The 15559-nt window shown below is 34.4% G+C and overlaps 1 protein-coding gene across 2 annotated transcripts in view; it reads right to left on the bottom strand.

Annotated features, from left to right (window-relative positions):
• Positions 1-10774: 10774 nt before the first annotated feature.
• The window catches only part of LOC133199479 (uncharacterized), a 17308-nt gene continuing 12523 nt past the window's right edge, over positions 10775-15559 (bottom strand). For both annotated transcript variants that reach the window (XM_061335291.1, XM_061335290.1), the window contains exons 9-13: positions 15372-15482; positions 15205-15266; positions 13047-13106; positions 11674-11901; positions 10775-11541 (exon numbers count right to left, since the gene is read on the bottom strand). In XM_061335291.1, coding sequence (XP_061191275.1) covers positions 11051-11541; positions 11674-11901; positions 13047-13106; positions 15205-15266; positions 15372-15482 — 952 coding nt within the window. In that variant the 3' untranslated portion in view covers positions 10775-11050. The remainder of the gene's footprint in view (positions 11542-11673; positions 11902-13046; positions 13107-15204; positions 15267-15371; positions 15483-15559) is intronic.

The raw sequence follows: 15559 nt of genomic DNA, 5'->3' as shown, positions 1-15559 counted from the left end.
TTTTCATTCCAATTTAAAAGGAAGATTATTAGGAAAGGTCCCCGTAGTTCCCTGTAAATGTTCATCACTGGTTTAGAATATTGTCAAAACTCAAAGATGTACCCAATAATCCAATTCAAGTTAACAAAATTTTATTTTAATTATTATCCAAAAAATATGAACATTTTATATAACCCTGTCAAGTTAAAGAAAAAATATGGTGACAAACTTGAAAGACTTTTTAGCCTTGTAATGTATCGTGATACGTATCGTATCGTGAACTGAATACCGTGATACGTATCGTATCGTGAGGTTAGTGTATCATTGCACCCCTAACTTAAAAAGTTGTTTCACATTTTGTCTTATTCTAGCTATTGAGGTCTAACTGTATATATGTATGTTTGTTTCTTTTTTGATAAAGAAAAATGTTCATTTCAAAGTTTAGAGGCAATTTTTAGTTTTATTGTGACATTTAATACAGTAAAACATGGTTATAGCAAACATGTTTATAATGAATTTATGCTTACAGCGAAATGATTTTCATTCCCCATAGTTTTAAAACATGTTGTGAACTGAACGGATATAATGAATTAATGCATTTTTAATGAATGAAAAGCATTGGTCCCTTGCACTTTGCTACAAGCATGTTTTACTGTATTAAAAAGATGTTTGTGGTTTTAAAAAGAAATCCCAATTTTGAGTATTTTTGATTTTTATGCCGTCGGAGCAGATCATTACATAATTAATATGTAATTTTATGTATTAAAATTTATCTCTTATAATCAGTTACATGTATGTCTGTAGCAGCTCTTACCTAGTGAGTATAGGCACTACTTCCTGGGTTAATTGTTAATTTTTAGGTGCTTTTAGAATATAGATATTTCAAATATAAGTGCATTTTGAAATATGGCTTAAGAACTCTCTATATACTGCACACTTAAGAGTTCTAATTCCATGATATTTTTGAAGTTATAGTGATTTGCCCTTAGATTTAAATTGATATAAAATGGAATCTAAAGTTTATTACTCAAATTTAATCAATTCAAGGCATTCTAAACATTTCATTTGGCCTAGATGAATTAATCGAATACAATGACAACGACATTTTTCTGAACATCACATCAACATCTGTTTTTGTTAATGTTTACGTTTCACCGGGTGTGTTCAATTGTTAAACTCTGCACACATCACTGAGCACGGACTGACTATACTGGTGAGTTGGTTTTGTTTTTTCACATTTCTACTCTGAATTTTCTGGATTATAGTTATAATATTTTTTATTAATACACAACAAAATTTCTTTTCTTAAGCATGATAAAGTTCACTTTGTGAAAGTGCAAGGATGTGTCAGTCAAACGCATCCCAAAATCTGTAGTTTCAATAATTTCCAGATAAAAGATGTTTCTGAACATGCTTTTTATTATTTTTTCATGTGAAATGCTATAGCAACATATAAGTTCTGATATTTTACAGAAAAATTGAGAAAATATTAACTTCAAATCTGTGTCCAGACCCCTTTAAGTAAGCAACAGTGATTTCAGTTCACAAACACTTTATTGTCTTTGAATATTTTTCTTTGGGGTACATGGCGGGTATCCTATGTTGAAAATTAAATGGATAAGCTCCATATATACATCTTTAAAAATTTCTTCAGCGTCCAAAAAAAATTTTTCATTGGTGTATAGAGGGTCCTTAAGCCTAGGTCTTGGAAACCTAAATGTAACTCTGTAACTGTAAATCATTCATAGTTATGGTGGATATTTTTATTAAAAAGTTTTCATATATACAAGTACTTTGTGCTGTTTATTTTACACATGACCATTTAAATTACTCACCTGGTTTAGCATTGAATAAAAAAATGCTATAGAAGTATGAGGAAGCATCAATTTGCAAATATGATTTTCCTTAATGAGCCATATTGTGCTACAGTAAAATTTGTTTAATCTTGATTGTGTGTATTCTGAAATCTAGCTTATAATGATGAAAACTTTAGTGATTTTCAGTACATTAGTTGTTTCAAATATGTAATCTGATATCTTGTCTAATCTGGCAAACTTTTGTGGAACCAGTGGTGTCCGGATAAGACAAGTTTTACCTCAGTCTATATAAGGAAGCTTGACTTTCAGTATCTTCACAAAGAGTAAAAAAGTGATAAAAAACAGTAATCGATCTCAAAAAAAAAAACCCTGCAAACTATACAAATCTGCGATTAGGGCATAAAATACGGACCCCGGTAAATCCAGAGGTGGGATCAGGTGCCTAAGAGGAGTAAGCATCCCCTGTCGACTGGTCATACCCATCGTGAGCCCTACATATTGATCAGGCAGATAGAAAATTTCGTAGTCAAATTTAGCAGGAAAAGAAAGGCCTACCAATATTGGTATGAAGAATGTCGGTCAAAATACGACCCAATGATAGGTTATATATGTATTTGCTAATGACTGTAGAATTTAGGAAATGCTAAATTTAAACGAGGTTTTTGAAATCACTGAAACATTAACTTATCTGTCAGTAGCCTGCCTCGGTTTAAGAATTGATCGTACTCGAAGTATGCTCAAGTTGGAAGACAAACTTTAAGCGTTTTGAAGTGGATTTTTAAAAACTAAATACTTCGGAATGGTTTCGTACTTTTTTCAAACAAACAATCATGATTTTTATACAGTTTGAAAACTACTTGATTTAAGGTGCAAGTAAGCCAACAAGATGATTGCGATTGGTAATAGTAGATCTGTATATTTTTTTCTTTGGAAAAAGGGTGGGGTTCGCAAGCAATCCAACCCACCCCCAACCCTATAATGCTGTTTTTATAAAATAGGGATAAAATTGTGTGTATTAAAAGGAACCAGAAAGTTTCGCTAGCTCCTACTCAAGTCGAAGGAAGGTATGATAAATCATCATATTCTTTGAGTACCATCGTTTTTTACCTTGACCTTGGAGTTTGACCCAGTTTTACAACATTGTACCCAACGTTAACCTTGGCCATAACTTTTGAACAGTTGCTTCTAGGGCTTTCATACTTCACATGTGTATTCCTTGTGACAAGACCTTCCTTTGGATACCAACAACCTTGACCTTGGAGTTTGACCTGCTTTTGCAAAACTTTAACCTTGGTCATTACTTTTGAGCAGTTGGTGCTAGGACTTTCATACTTCACATATGTAATTCTTTTGAAAAGACCTTTCTTTGGATAACAATAACTTTGTCTCCTTGACCTTACCTTGGAGTTTGACCTTCTTTTGAAAAACTTTACCCTTGGCCATATCTTTTGAACGGTTGGTGCTAGGGCTTTCTATTTCACATGTGTATTTCTTGTGAGAAGGTCTTTCCTTGGCCACCATTAATTTTGACTTTGATGTTTGACTTACTTTTAAAAAACTTTAACCTTTTCCATATCTTTTCAATGGTTGCTGCTAGGACTTTCACATTTTACAGGTATACATGTGTATTCCTCGGGACAAGACCTTACTTTGGGTACCAATATATTTGACATTGCATTTGAGAAAGTTTAACCTTCGCTATAAGTTGCCATACGGGGGCATCAGTGTTTCACAAACACATCTTGTTTTTGTTTTTTTTGTTTTTTGGATACCTAACATGTGCCAAAGTAGACATATACATAAGGTCTACGAAAACTGATAATTTGGGACATTTTTTTTTTGACTTATTAATTCCACTTCATAAAATCCATAGCTCAAAAATATATGAACATATAGCATTTAATCTATATATTAGAATGCACGTGTACAAAAAATACCCCTCCATGATTTTAGCTTGTTTCCAATATGTTAGCTTCACCCATACTCACACAACCCATCCCAGTCCTTAGCAAGGGGACAAAACACCCAACATTCTGTATATCTATGCATGCCCCAATGAAAATTCAGCCAATTGTTCTGGGGTCATTCACCTTCCTTCAGAGATACAAACCTTCTTCCGAGCCCTGCTGTTTTCCAGCAAGAAGATGGGCGAACAAATCGAGCAAAATCCCTACTGTGCGATAAATTTGAAAGTGAAAAATTAAATCTCAATTATGACATTTTTTTTGATATTTCATTCAATATTCATGGCCGAGGGAACCGGGGGGGGGGGGGGGGGGCTTCAGATATATAAAAATCATTTCAATTTGTGAATTTAGTATTTACACTAAAGTTCTCAATTTTGAAATTTATGAAATTATAATAAATAAAACTTTTCTTTCGAGACTAGCACACGCTAACCACTAGACTACACAATTCCTGATGAATAGTGGCATTTAAATCATGTTTGTGATATGACCATTGACTTTATGGACTTCAAGTATTTCTCGAAAAGATGCGAATGTTATGTCATAGAAGTATATTTTTAAGGTATAGTGGGTCTTTGCTCCATGCTTTTGGAAACCAAAATATGTATATTTTCATAAAAACGTTGAGGATTAACTTTCAAAAAAATGGAGCGAAGACCCACTCATAACAAAAATTGTGTTATAGTGTGAGAAAATGACTACTTTTGCCCTCTTTAGTGTGTGTATAATATTTCATAATCAAATAATTTCAATCTTTGTGAGATTTTTGAAAATTGTAGAGATTTTTCATAAAGTATATTTTAATGTTATGTCACGGGGTGAATAAATTATTATTCTGATAAATATGTATGATTGAATATTTAGTGACCTAATCACTAATCATCATTTCATTATCTTCATCATCATTTTTCATCTATAAAGCATAGTAAATTACAGTCCTCTGGAATTTACTATGTGTTCATTCATAAAATATCTCATTCATATTCATGGGGTTGAATGCTCATTGGTGGATTTAGGAGTGTGAAAGGTCAAAGGTGTTTGTGTCAGAATGGGTGTTATATGACTGGTTGATATTTTAGAGTGAGAAGTGTGTGAGTGGTTTTACTAGTTTGGAATCAGGTGCGCATGCTTGGCGCCAAATACCCTAATAAATTCACTCCACCCTAGGACAGCAAGGAGTAAGGAAGAATTCCTCTCCTACTCCACAAAGTCTTCCATTTTATAATGTGGACAAATTAATTGTCTATTCGGTGAGAAATTTTACCACCGTTGCTCTAGATAAATTAAATATATTATAAAGTAATTATCCACTTAAAGATAATTAGAACAGAAAAGCTAAAATATATTAAAATAATTTAATGTGTGAGTGTATAGGTATGAGAGAGTATTCATTTATTTTCATTACTGTTATTGTTACAGGTCACCTTTTTAGTCTTACCATGAAATTTAAAAATATATAAATCGAACCCAACAGCTGTTTGCCTTGTTTATTATTAAAAAGGAGTAGCATATTAATAACGGCTGTGACAGTTAGATGAAATATCAAGGAAATTTTTTATATAATTACAATTTAATTTTTAACCTTCATGTTTGCAACACTATAGGCTTTTCGCTCGTCATGTTCACCCATCTTCTTTCAAAAATCTCTCAATGATTGAAATTATTCGTCTAAGATATCATACGTACACCAACAAGAGCAAAAATGATGAAATGTTCATTATAAAACACATTTTTTTCAATACGAGTGGGTCTTCCATCCATTTTTTTTTTGAAAGATTATATTCAAGTATGCATGACAAGAGGCCCAGGGGCCTAGAATCGCTCTTCTGAAAATTGTACAACCTATAATCTCATCTGTTTTAAGCCTCTTGGTAACCTATATATAAGGAAAAGCCTTGAAATTCCAAAAGTAGGTCAGCATGGCAACAACTGACAACTTTTTGGATGATACACTCTGAAGACTCAAGATCATCAACTGACAAAGTTTGATGATTCTAAGCCAAGTAGTATCTGAAAAAGCCATCAAATTCCAAAAGTAGGTCATGGTGACCTACTTTCTGATTGACACACTCCAGGTACCAAATATGCATCAACTGACAAAGTTTGATAATTCCAAGCCAATTTGTCTGAAATATTCAAATTAAGCCATGAAATTCCAAAAGTAGGTCACAGTGACCTACTTTTTCGATGATAAGCGCTCAGTTTTACAGTCGACGACTTACTTTTACACTGGGAAAATATGCGGAAGCTCTTTTGCGATATAAATATTTAGCTGATCAATTGATTTAAAGTGACAGTACGGCGCATCTCATCAAAAAACTGACTTGATAAAATATTCCTACAAGATTTGGAATTTTTTACTACTCATAAATGTATAAACTTTCAGAAAATTACAACTTTCACAATTAAATAATTTTGATTATTTCATTAAAATTAATAGTTATTAATGGGACATAAATATATACATCGCAACGTGTTCGGGGTGCCACATTCCATGCTATGCACGCATGCGTAGTTTTCATAAACAAAACAGCATGGTAAGTGAGGGAAGCCCGGGAGGCCTGCTACATTGACAAAGTCGACCAAAAAGAAAAAGAAGCTGAAAATAGAGCTTGAAAAAGCAACTTTCCAGACTAAAATTTAGTTTGGGGATTAATGTAATCGTTGGATAAGGAAGAAACGGGAACTCGGCGACATCCAGGTGCTCCAGCAGGGCTCGCGAAGGTTCTACGCGACGGTTTGTTGATACTTGTTATAATTTCTCATTTTTCCATCGCTTTCAAAGAAAAAAAAATAGTGTAAACTCAACATTGTTCCATTTGAAGTGCTAATTTTTGTAACTGTGCAGAAAAATGTTTTGTTTGACATTTGCCGCGATTACCTATGATTTGGTGGTGTTTTCCTTTCTCGGACCCCAATACACAAAACGTCAACATTTAATTCTGTTAAATTCGCCTGAAAGCAGACTAAAATCTTTACGATTATTATTTAAGATTATTTTATCAGAAAGTTATGATGATTTGCCTTTGAAAATTGCTTTTACCTCATATTTCATTATAATTTGTAAACCTACAGTGTAAGCACGTGCCGTTTTAGAATTCACGTGGTACAAATAAACAGATCTAGACTGCTCCAGTTCGTACGACCCTTGATTTTCCGGCAGATTCTAATTACGTTAATTTTGTATGAGGAGAGAATATTTCTGTTTCTCAAACTGCTGACTTCAACTTTATACCTTATTTCTTACTGATATACTGGGTAAATTTGAATGAAAAAGCACACGTTTTGCAGCCGTACTGTCGCTTTAAACGTAATAATGTTTTTTTTTTTCAAAGCACATATTATGTTGTCTAGGAAGGGAATTGAAACTACCCTATCCTCAACCCCCTCCCTTTCGACCTTGACCAACTCCTGCCAAGTTTTCCTTTCGGAATGTTTTTTCTCTCCCTTATTTAATTTCTTCAGCAAATGAAATTGAAAGGAGATATATCCCTCACGAATAATATACTGTATGTGTACTTCAATAAGCGGGCTTCATATTTTAGCGGCTTTGACGCAGACAACGATGCGCTAATTTATGAATACCGCTAAGAAATCATTTATAAATACAATACACGGCCAGGACATGTGTAGCGCTAATTCATGATTACGCCAACAACTCCAAACCCACCGATTGCGCTAAATTTTGAATACGCCAATTTATGTACACGTACAGTATTTTAAGTTATGTTATTCTGCCTCCCATCATCTCTTGTGTTGACTGCATACCGGTAAATCATGTTAGCACCCCTAACACCATACCTACAACAACTATTAATATTTTCTTGTCTATCATTCCATACATAATGCAGGTTTAAATGTCAAAGTGAGCCGTCAACTGTAAAAGTCAGCGCTTCTCGCAAAAGTCCATTAGTAACTGAAAAGCCATCAATTTCCAAAAGTAGGTCACAGTGACCTACTTTTGGTTGACACTTTGAGGACCCAAGATGCATCAACTGACAATGTTTGATGATTCTAAGCCAATTAGTACAAGAAATATTTAAGTTAAGCCATAAAATAAAAAAAATTAAGCCATAAAAAAAAATGTGTCAATGTGACCCACTTTTTGGTTGACACTCCGGGTACCCAAGATGCATCAACTGACAAAGTTTGACAATTACAAGCCAATTAGTATCTGCAATAGTTAAATTAAGTCATGAATTGCAAAAGTATGTCACAGTGACCTACTTTTTGCTCAGTACATTCTGAGGACTCAAGATGCATCTACTGACAAAGACTGATGATTCGAAGCCAACAAGTATATGAAATATTTAAATTAAGCCATAAAATTGCAGAAAGTAGGTCAAGGTGACTTACTTTTTGGTTGACACACTCCAAGGACTCAAGATGCATCAACAGACTAAGTTTGATGATCATAGGCTTCCCAGTGTCCAAAATATGCTCCTAAAACAATTTGAAAATGAATACCTGTAAAATTCCAAAAGTAGGTCACTGTATCCTACTTTTTGATAAATCTGTTTTAAGGAAGCTCTAAACACAACAAAAAGTACTTTTTGGACTTGGAGAAAAATATATCATATAAAGGTGTGCATATTGGGACTATTCAGTTCATTTTTCAACATAGGGTACCTGCCTTATTTCCGCAGGAAAAATGTTCAAAGACAATGGACTATTCGTGAACAGAAATCACTGTTGTTTACTTAGATTGGGAATATTAATGGAAATGATGAATTCAATTACTACTTTTTGGTTTAATATAAGCTAAGAATATTTTAATTTACTACAAATTGTATAATTAATTGTAAACAACCATTTTTTCTATCTTTCTTCTAAAGGCAGATCACTCTAACTGCATAAAACTACCCTTCAAGTAGAACTCTTTAGTGTGCAGTGTTTAGAGCTTCCTTAAGATCCCTAGGTGCATCAACTTACAAGGTTTGATGATTCTAAACCTCTAAGTATATGAAATAATGACCTTTAATGCTTAGAAAATGATAAGCCATAAAATTCAGAAAGTAGGTCACAGGTACATTGACCTACTTTTTGGTTTACACACTTTAAGGTCCCATGATGCATAAACTGACAAGTTTTGATGATCATAGGCTTCAAAGTATCCAAGTTATGCATTAAAATTAAAATGAAAACCTGCAAAATTCAAAAAGTGGGTCACTATGACCTACTTTTGAGTCAATGATATGGGGTCCGAAGATGCATCAACTGACAAGAGTTGATGATCCTAGGCCTTATAATGGGCAAAAAATCAAAGATTAAACAAAACATAAATTTTGGTCAACACTGAAGTGACCTTGAGACCACGCCCTTTGCCCCAGGGCGATTCCCCGTGCAAATTTTAATCTGCAACATATCCTCATCCTTGTATATAAGTTTGGTGATGTTCTGCCCAGTGGTTCTTGAGAAGATTTTTTTAGCAACCACTACTTTTGTTTTTATTTCCCTAATTATCTCCCCTTGTTTAAGGCACACATCCCTAGTTTTAGTATAAGCCCTTTGGCCAAGGATACTCTGTGACGAATTTGAGAAAAAGTTGACCAAGGGGTTCTTGAGATATGGCCTATTTTCCAAAAGGTTTATGCACACTGCACAAATGGCCATAGCATTAGCTCTTTGAGCCTTTATCTCAGAAGAGCTAAAAATACTAGTACATATTCTTTGGTTAAACAAAACATGGCCCCAAGACCCACCATACCTTAAAATTTCACTTTTATGACACAACATTCGTTATCTTTCCAAGAAATATTTTAGTCCATTTAGTCTAGGGTCATATTACAAACATGATTTATATGTCGATGTTTATTATGAGCGATGCAGCACTGTGGTTATCGTGTTGGTCTCCAAGGAAAAAACTGGAATTTTATTACTTGTGTTCGAACTCCAAGAGTATCACATTTTTTTGTTACCATAGAATGAATTTTTCAGCAGATAAATTTTGTCATAATTTCAAACACTTCAATGATAAGAATTTTACTCACTCACTCACTGAATATGACATATATATTTAAAGTTATAGGCATATTGCATGCCTTGTTCGCCCATCTCCTTTTCGGCATGTCTTGCATCTCCGTATAAGCAAAGCATCAGTGTCACCTACATGTTGCACATCATTTTTCTCAGCAAGCTTTCTGCTACATTGGACATGCATCCTGTTAACTATTCATTTTTCCCTACATAAATATCATGTCAAACATGGGATATCTGCATTTCATCAGATTTGATCAGGTCTATAGTATGAAAATATTCTCTGCCACCTTATTCACTACATAATTGTAGGACATTGGACTTTTGTGAAAAGCGCCGACTTTTACAATCGACGACTTACTTTTACACTAGCACAATATACGGAAGCTCTTTTGCGATATAAATATAAAGCTTAACAGTTAATGAAACGATAATAATGGGCCATTTCAAAGCACATATTAAATTGTTTAGGAAGGGAACTGCAACCACTCTACCCTCAACCCCCTCCCTTCCTACATTGACCAACTCTTGCTTAGTTTTCCTTCCGGAATGTTTTTTCTTCCTTATTCGATTCCTTCAGAAAATGAGATCGAAAGGATATTTTACCCCTCACGAATAAGGTAATTTATGTAAATCTGCCTCTCATCATCTCTTGCGTCGATTCGCATGCCTGTAAATCATGTTAGTACCCCTAACACCATACCTATAACCACTATTAAAGTTTTCTTGTCTATTATCGATTCCGTACCTCCGTACATAAGGCAGGTTTAAATGCCAAAGTAAGCCGTCAACTGTAAAAGTCGGTGCTTCTCGCAAAAGTCCATTAGCAGCTAATTCACTGTATACCATAATTGCAAGTATGACAAATATACATGTAAAGCAAGTTTTCACTTTAAGATGTTTTGCAGCTATTGTAAAGCATTTTTCCATACTTGTAACCATACCAAGTAAAGCATAATCTTCTGTGCATAGTATTTTCGGAAAAACTTTGAAGACTTGCATGTATTGAATCTTAGTCACAAAACAGATGGCATGTAGAGTTGAAGTTCCTTTTATTTTGACATGACAACAATAATGAACAAAAATTTGCTGTATTCCCAAAGACTTTGGGTGATTTCTATTATATGAAATTGTTCTTTGAATATCTCACTAAAATTGGTCACTTACACAAGTATGAATACCGAACTTAAAAAAATATATAAATAAAAAGAAAATGGCATGAGAGGAAAACATGATCACAGTAAAACAGATTCCTACCATAATGTAAAAATTACACATAAAAAAAAATCCTGAACTTAATAAGGGTTTCCATCACATAGGTGGTGGAGGGGGAGGATTTCCTGTGGGAAGTGGGGGCTGCCCTGATGATTGTTGACCACTCCAACTATTAAACATGTAAGCCATCTGGCTAGACCAGTCATTTCCACTGGCACTACTATTGTTACTCCTCTGCTGATTTCCATATCCATTCTGCTGTCCATAGCTTCCAGATGAAGACCCATTTTGGGAATAACTCTGACTTCCTCCATAACCACTATTTTGACTTTGGGACCCTCCCCCATACCCTCTTGCACCACTAGAACTACCCCTATCTGAGCTGGAGAATCGACTTCCACCTGACCGTGCAAATCCTGAAGAACTCCCTCCTCGACTGGAACCCCCTCTACCACTACTCCCCCCTCGACCTCCGTAACTTCCCCTGGAACTAACTCCACCCCTGCCTGATCCTCTATCACGTCCACCACCCCTGCCAAAGTCTCTGCCACCAAATTTGTCTCTCTGATCAAACCTGGATTTACGACCTGTCATTGTACAAAAAAAGGATTAAAAATTAGATCACTTCTCATGAACTGACATTCATTGTATGAAAATTTTACTTTGAAGAAAAATGTTGATCTTATATTTGGTCTTGAAAGCAATTCTATTAAGCTCACCTCCAAATCTGGCATTCTGGCTTATAGACACTAGTTTGGGATTGACCACTTGTTTTGCTTCTTGAAGAACAGAGATGAGATCATTTGCTTGTTTGGCATTATCTGGAGTGAAGAATGTGTAGGCAGTTCCTGTTTGTCCTGCTCTAGCAGTACGCCCAATACGATGGACATAGTCCTCTGAGGAGGAGGGGTAGTCAAAGTTTATGACAAATTTGATGTCTCCAACGTCTGTATATTGTTGCAGCATTTATTTTAGATGCACAGTGCAACAATAAAGGGAAAAAATAAGAGAAAAATTAATAAGAAAAGGCCAAACTGATTTTCACTGGAATAAAGAAATTTTATTATCATATGGAATTAATTATACAAAGTGTAGTTACTAAAAGTGTGACCATAAATGCATACTCCCGAGAACCTCACAATTCTCAACATCACCATAGGGTAAGACTCCAACTTAATCATTTCACAACTTTCTTTTCTCATATGCTATACATGTACTTACCTAGACAAAAAACTTACCAGATATCCTTGAACAAAGCTACTAAGAGACAGTGGCATATAATTGGAGTCTTGGTTGATGTACAGGGAGCATGCATCTCTATTTAAGTGATGGCCCTGGTACTTTGCTTCGACTGCTATGGGAAATGCACTCCTTTGTATCTTGATAAGCAGGTCTACCTCTCCTCTCTTCACAACACTTTTTTTCATCAACAGAATTCACAATCTGGCATGAAGGACTTCCAGCAGGAAATGTTTTGGGATACAAAATTGAACTCTGATAGAGTTACAACAGAGGTTTTTGCAGAGGTCAGGGAAGTCCATTGTTCATGCACTGTAGAATCCTGTTTTGTGTTGTGATAAGCATTTTAGAAGCAGAGCCTACATACGTCAAGCCACTTGAGTAGTGCATATTTAAACACTGGTGCCGATAATAAAAAGAATAGTTCTTATGTTCTTGTCTACTGTTTATCACAGATTTTATCTACTCTCGGTTTCCCAATATAATGGACAGATCCAGTGCAAGCAGTCGACGATAACAGAGCAAAGTCCCAATCAACAACCAGATGGCTGGGTAATGACATGACAGTCAGTCGTTATATTAATTAGGGAGATCAGCGCATACATGTACCTTTGTTTGAAACAGAAAAAAAGAAATTATTTCTGCAATAAGTTTTGTTTAACATGATAATTTATTTATTTTTTTATTTTAGTATAAAGCATTTACCTCCCTTCATGCCAATTCACGAGTTTGTTTAATCATGCCATACCAGCCAAATGAATCTTCACTGAAGTTATATACTGTACTACTTATAAATCATATACACAAGTGTTGTTACAATGTGGTTGTTTTTAAAATGTAACAAATTACAAACCTAATCCTCTGGAGGCAACATCTGTGGCCACAAGAATTGGTGTCTGTCCTGATCGAAACCCTAAAAAGGAAAATATGAATAAAGTGCCTGCCATCAGATTCACGGCAGATTAAAGGCACACTCTAAAGCATTCCAATAAAACTAATAGGTTACTTTATATAGCGTCTAAGTTCTGACAGAAAGGTCTACGCAATGACTTTTTTTACTTTAAAAGTGCTTGGACACAGATTTGAAGTTAATATTTTCTCAAATTTTCAGTATAATATCATAACTTATATGTTTTTATAGCATTTCACATGGAAATAAAATAAAAAAACTTATTTTATCTGGAAATTATTGAAACTAAGGATTTTGGGATGCATTTGATTGACACATCTATGCACTTTCAAAAAGTAAACTTTATCCTTAATACTTAAGAAAAGTAGAAATTTTGTTGTGCATTAATGAAAAATATTAAACTACCATTCACAAAATAAAGAGTAGAATTATGATAAAAGGAAGACCAACTCACCAGTATTGACAGTCCTTGCTCAGTGATGTGTGCAGAGTTTAACGAATTGAACACACCCTTGAAACATAAACTGTTTTTGTAAACAGGGCACGAGCTCTGTTACTGTTAATGTTTACGTTTCACCAGGTGTGTTCAATTTGTTGAACTCTGCACACATCACTGAGCACGGACTGACAATACTGGCGAGTTGGTTTTGCTTTCTTACATTTCTACTCTGAATTTTTTGTATTATAGTTTGAATATATTTCATTAATACACAACAAAAATTTTATTTTTCTTAAGTATTAAGGATAAAGTTTGCTTTATGAAAGTGCTAGGATGTATCAATCAAACTCGTCCCGAAATTAGTGGTTTCAATAATTTCCAGATAAAATAAGTTTTTTATTTTATTTCTGTTTGAAATGCTATAGCAACATATAAGTCATGATATTAACCGAAAACTTGAGAAAATATTAACTTCAAATCCATGTCCATGCACCTTTAAAGAACAAATTATTTTTTGTTCAATCTGAGCCCGAACAGATGCTTTCTTATGTGATTGCGCTGTCAGTATAATTCAATATCATCTTGTTCCTTTTATGCCCCTCTTATTGAAGATTTGGGGCATATAGTTTATGGTCTGTCTGTCTGTTCGTGAAAACTTTAACCTTGCCCACAACTTTTGAATGGTTGGAGCTAGGGCTTTCATATTTCACTTGTATTCCTTTTGAAAAGACCTTTCTTTGGGTACCAACATATTTGAACTCTTGAACATGATGGTTGAATTTGACCCACTTGGGTAAAATTTAAATAAACTTTTGATAGGTTGAAGGCTTTCATATTAAAGTAGTATATTCCTTGTGACAAGATCTTTCCTTTGATACCAACCCTTTTTTTTTTTTACCTTTTGATATTGACCTTGGAGTTTGATCTACTTTTTTAAAAAAATTAATCTTGGTCATATTTCAACAAATAGTGTTTGGGCTTTCTTATTTTACTTGTGTATTCTTTGAGACTAGACCTTCCCTTGGGTACCATAAATTTCGACCTCATGACCTTGATGTTTGACCTACCATTGAAAACCTTTAACCTTGACCATGTCTTTAGATCTGGTGCTAGAGTTTTCATATTTCACACGTGCATTACTTGTGACAAGGCCTTCTTTTGGGTATCAACAATTTTGACCTTTTGACTTTGACATTGGAGTTTGACCTATTTTCAGAAAACTTAAACCTTGGGCATAACTTTTGAAACGTTGGTTCTAGGGCTTTCATAATTCACAAATGTATTTCCTGTTACAAAACCTTCCCTTGGGTACTAACACTCTGACCTCTTGACTTGAATTTCATTTGAGAAACTTGAACCTTGGCAATGAGCTGTCATAAGGGGGCGTCAGTGTTGCACAAACACATCTTGTTTCTTTATGTTTTTCAACTTCGTTATCTCAATCATCTGATATCTGAAGTTTAATCTCAGATAAGAGGTTTGACTATATATATAGTGTAAAACAACTTGTGTTTCCAATGGCATTTACAGATCTGTATGACCTGGAAATTCCAAATCTACATACAGGCATGTACATAATGTCTTTATTTTTCAACAAACTACTTCCTACCAATTATTAAGTTTTGTAATAAATTTTTAAAAGGGAGAACAAATTGAAAATACCATTCAACACCCAGTCTCTTTCTTGCTGAGATTTGTCTCCATGTATACACATCATTGGCCATCTGTTAGAGAGAGAGAAATACCATCAGTATGCATCTACTATATTCCCGAACAGTTTATCTCATATGTCAATCGAGGCTTAATTTTGCTTTTTTTTAATAACTAACCCTTCTCTTCTCATTCTTCTGGTAATATCATCAGCTTTTCTCTTCGTCTCTGTAAAAATGAGGGTCTTATTTTCTTTTTCCTGCATGATTTCCTCTAACAATTTGGTAAGTCTGCAAATTATAAGAAATTGTTGACATACAAATATACAAACTACTGTAGAATTTTATTCTCCTTTAGCAATGTTAAA

This window comes from Saccostrea echinata, unplaced genomic scaffold (assembly GCF_033153115.1).
Source record: "Saccostrea echinata isolate AGI-Se365-2 ecotype Australia unplaced genomic scaffold, CSIRO_AGI_Sech_v1 ptg000034l, whole genome shotgun sequence".
Lineage (NCBI taxonomy): Eukaryota > Metazoa > Mollusca > Bivalvia > Ostreida > Ostreidae > Saccostrea > Saccostrea echinata.
Note: the sequence above shows the minus strand (reverse complement) of the source record. Positions and strands in the feature narration are given on the sequence as shown.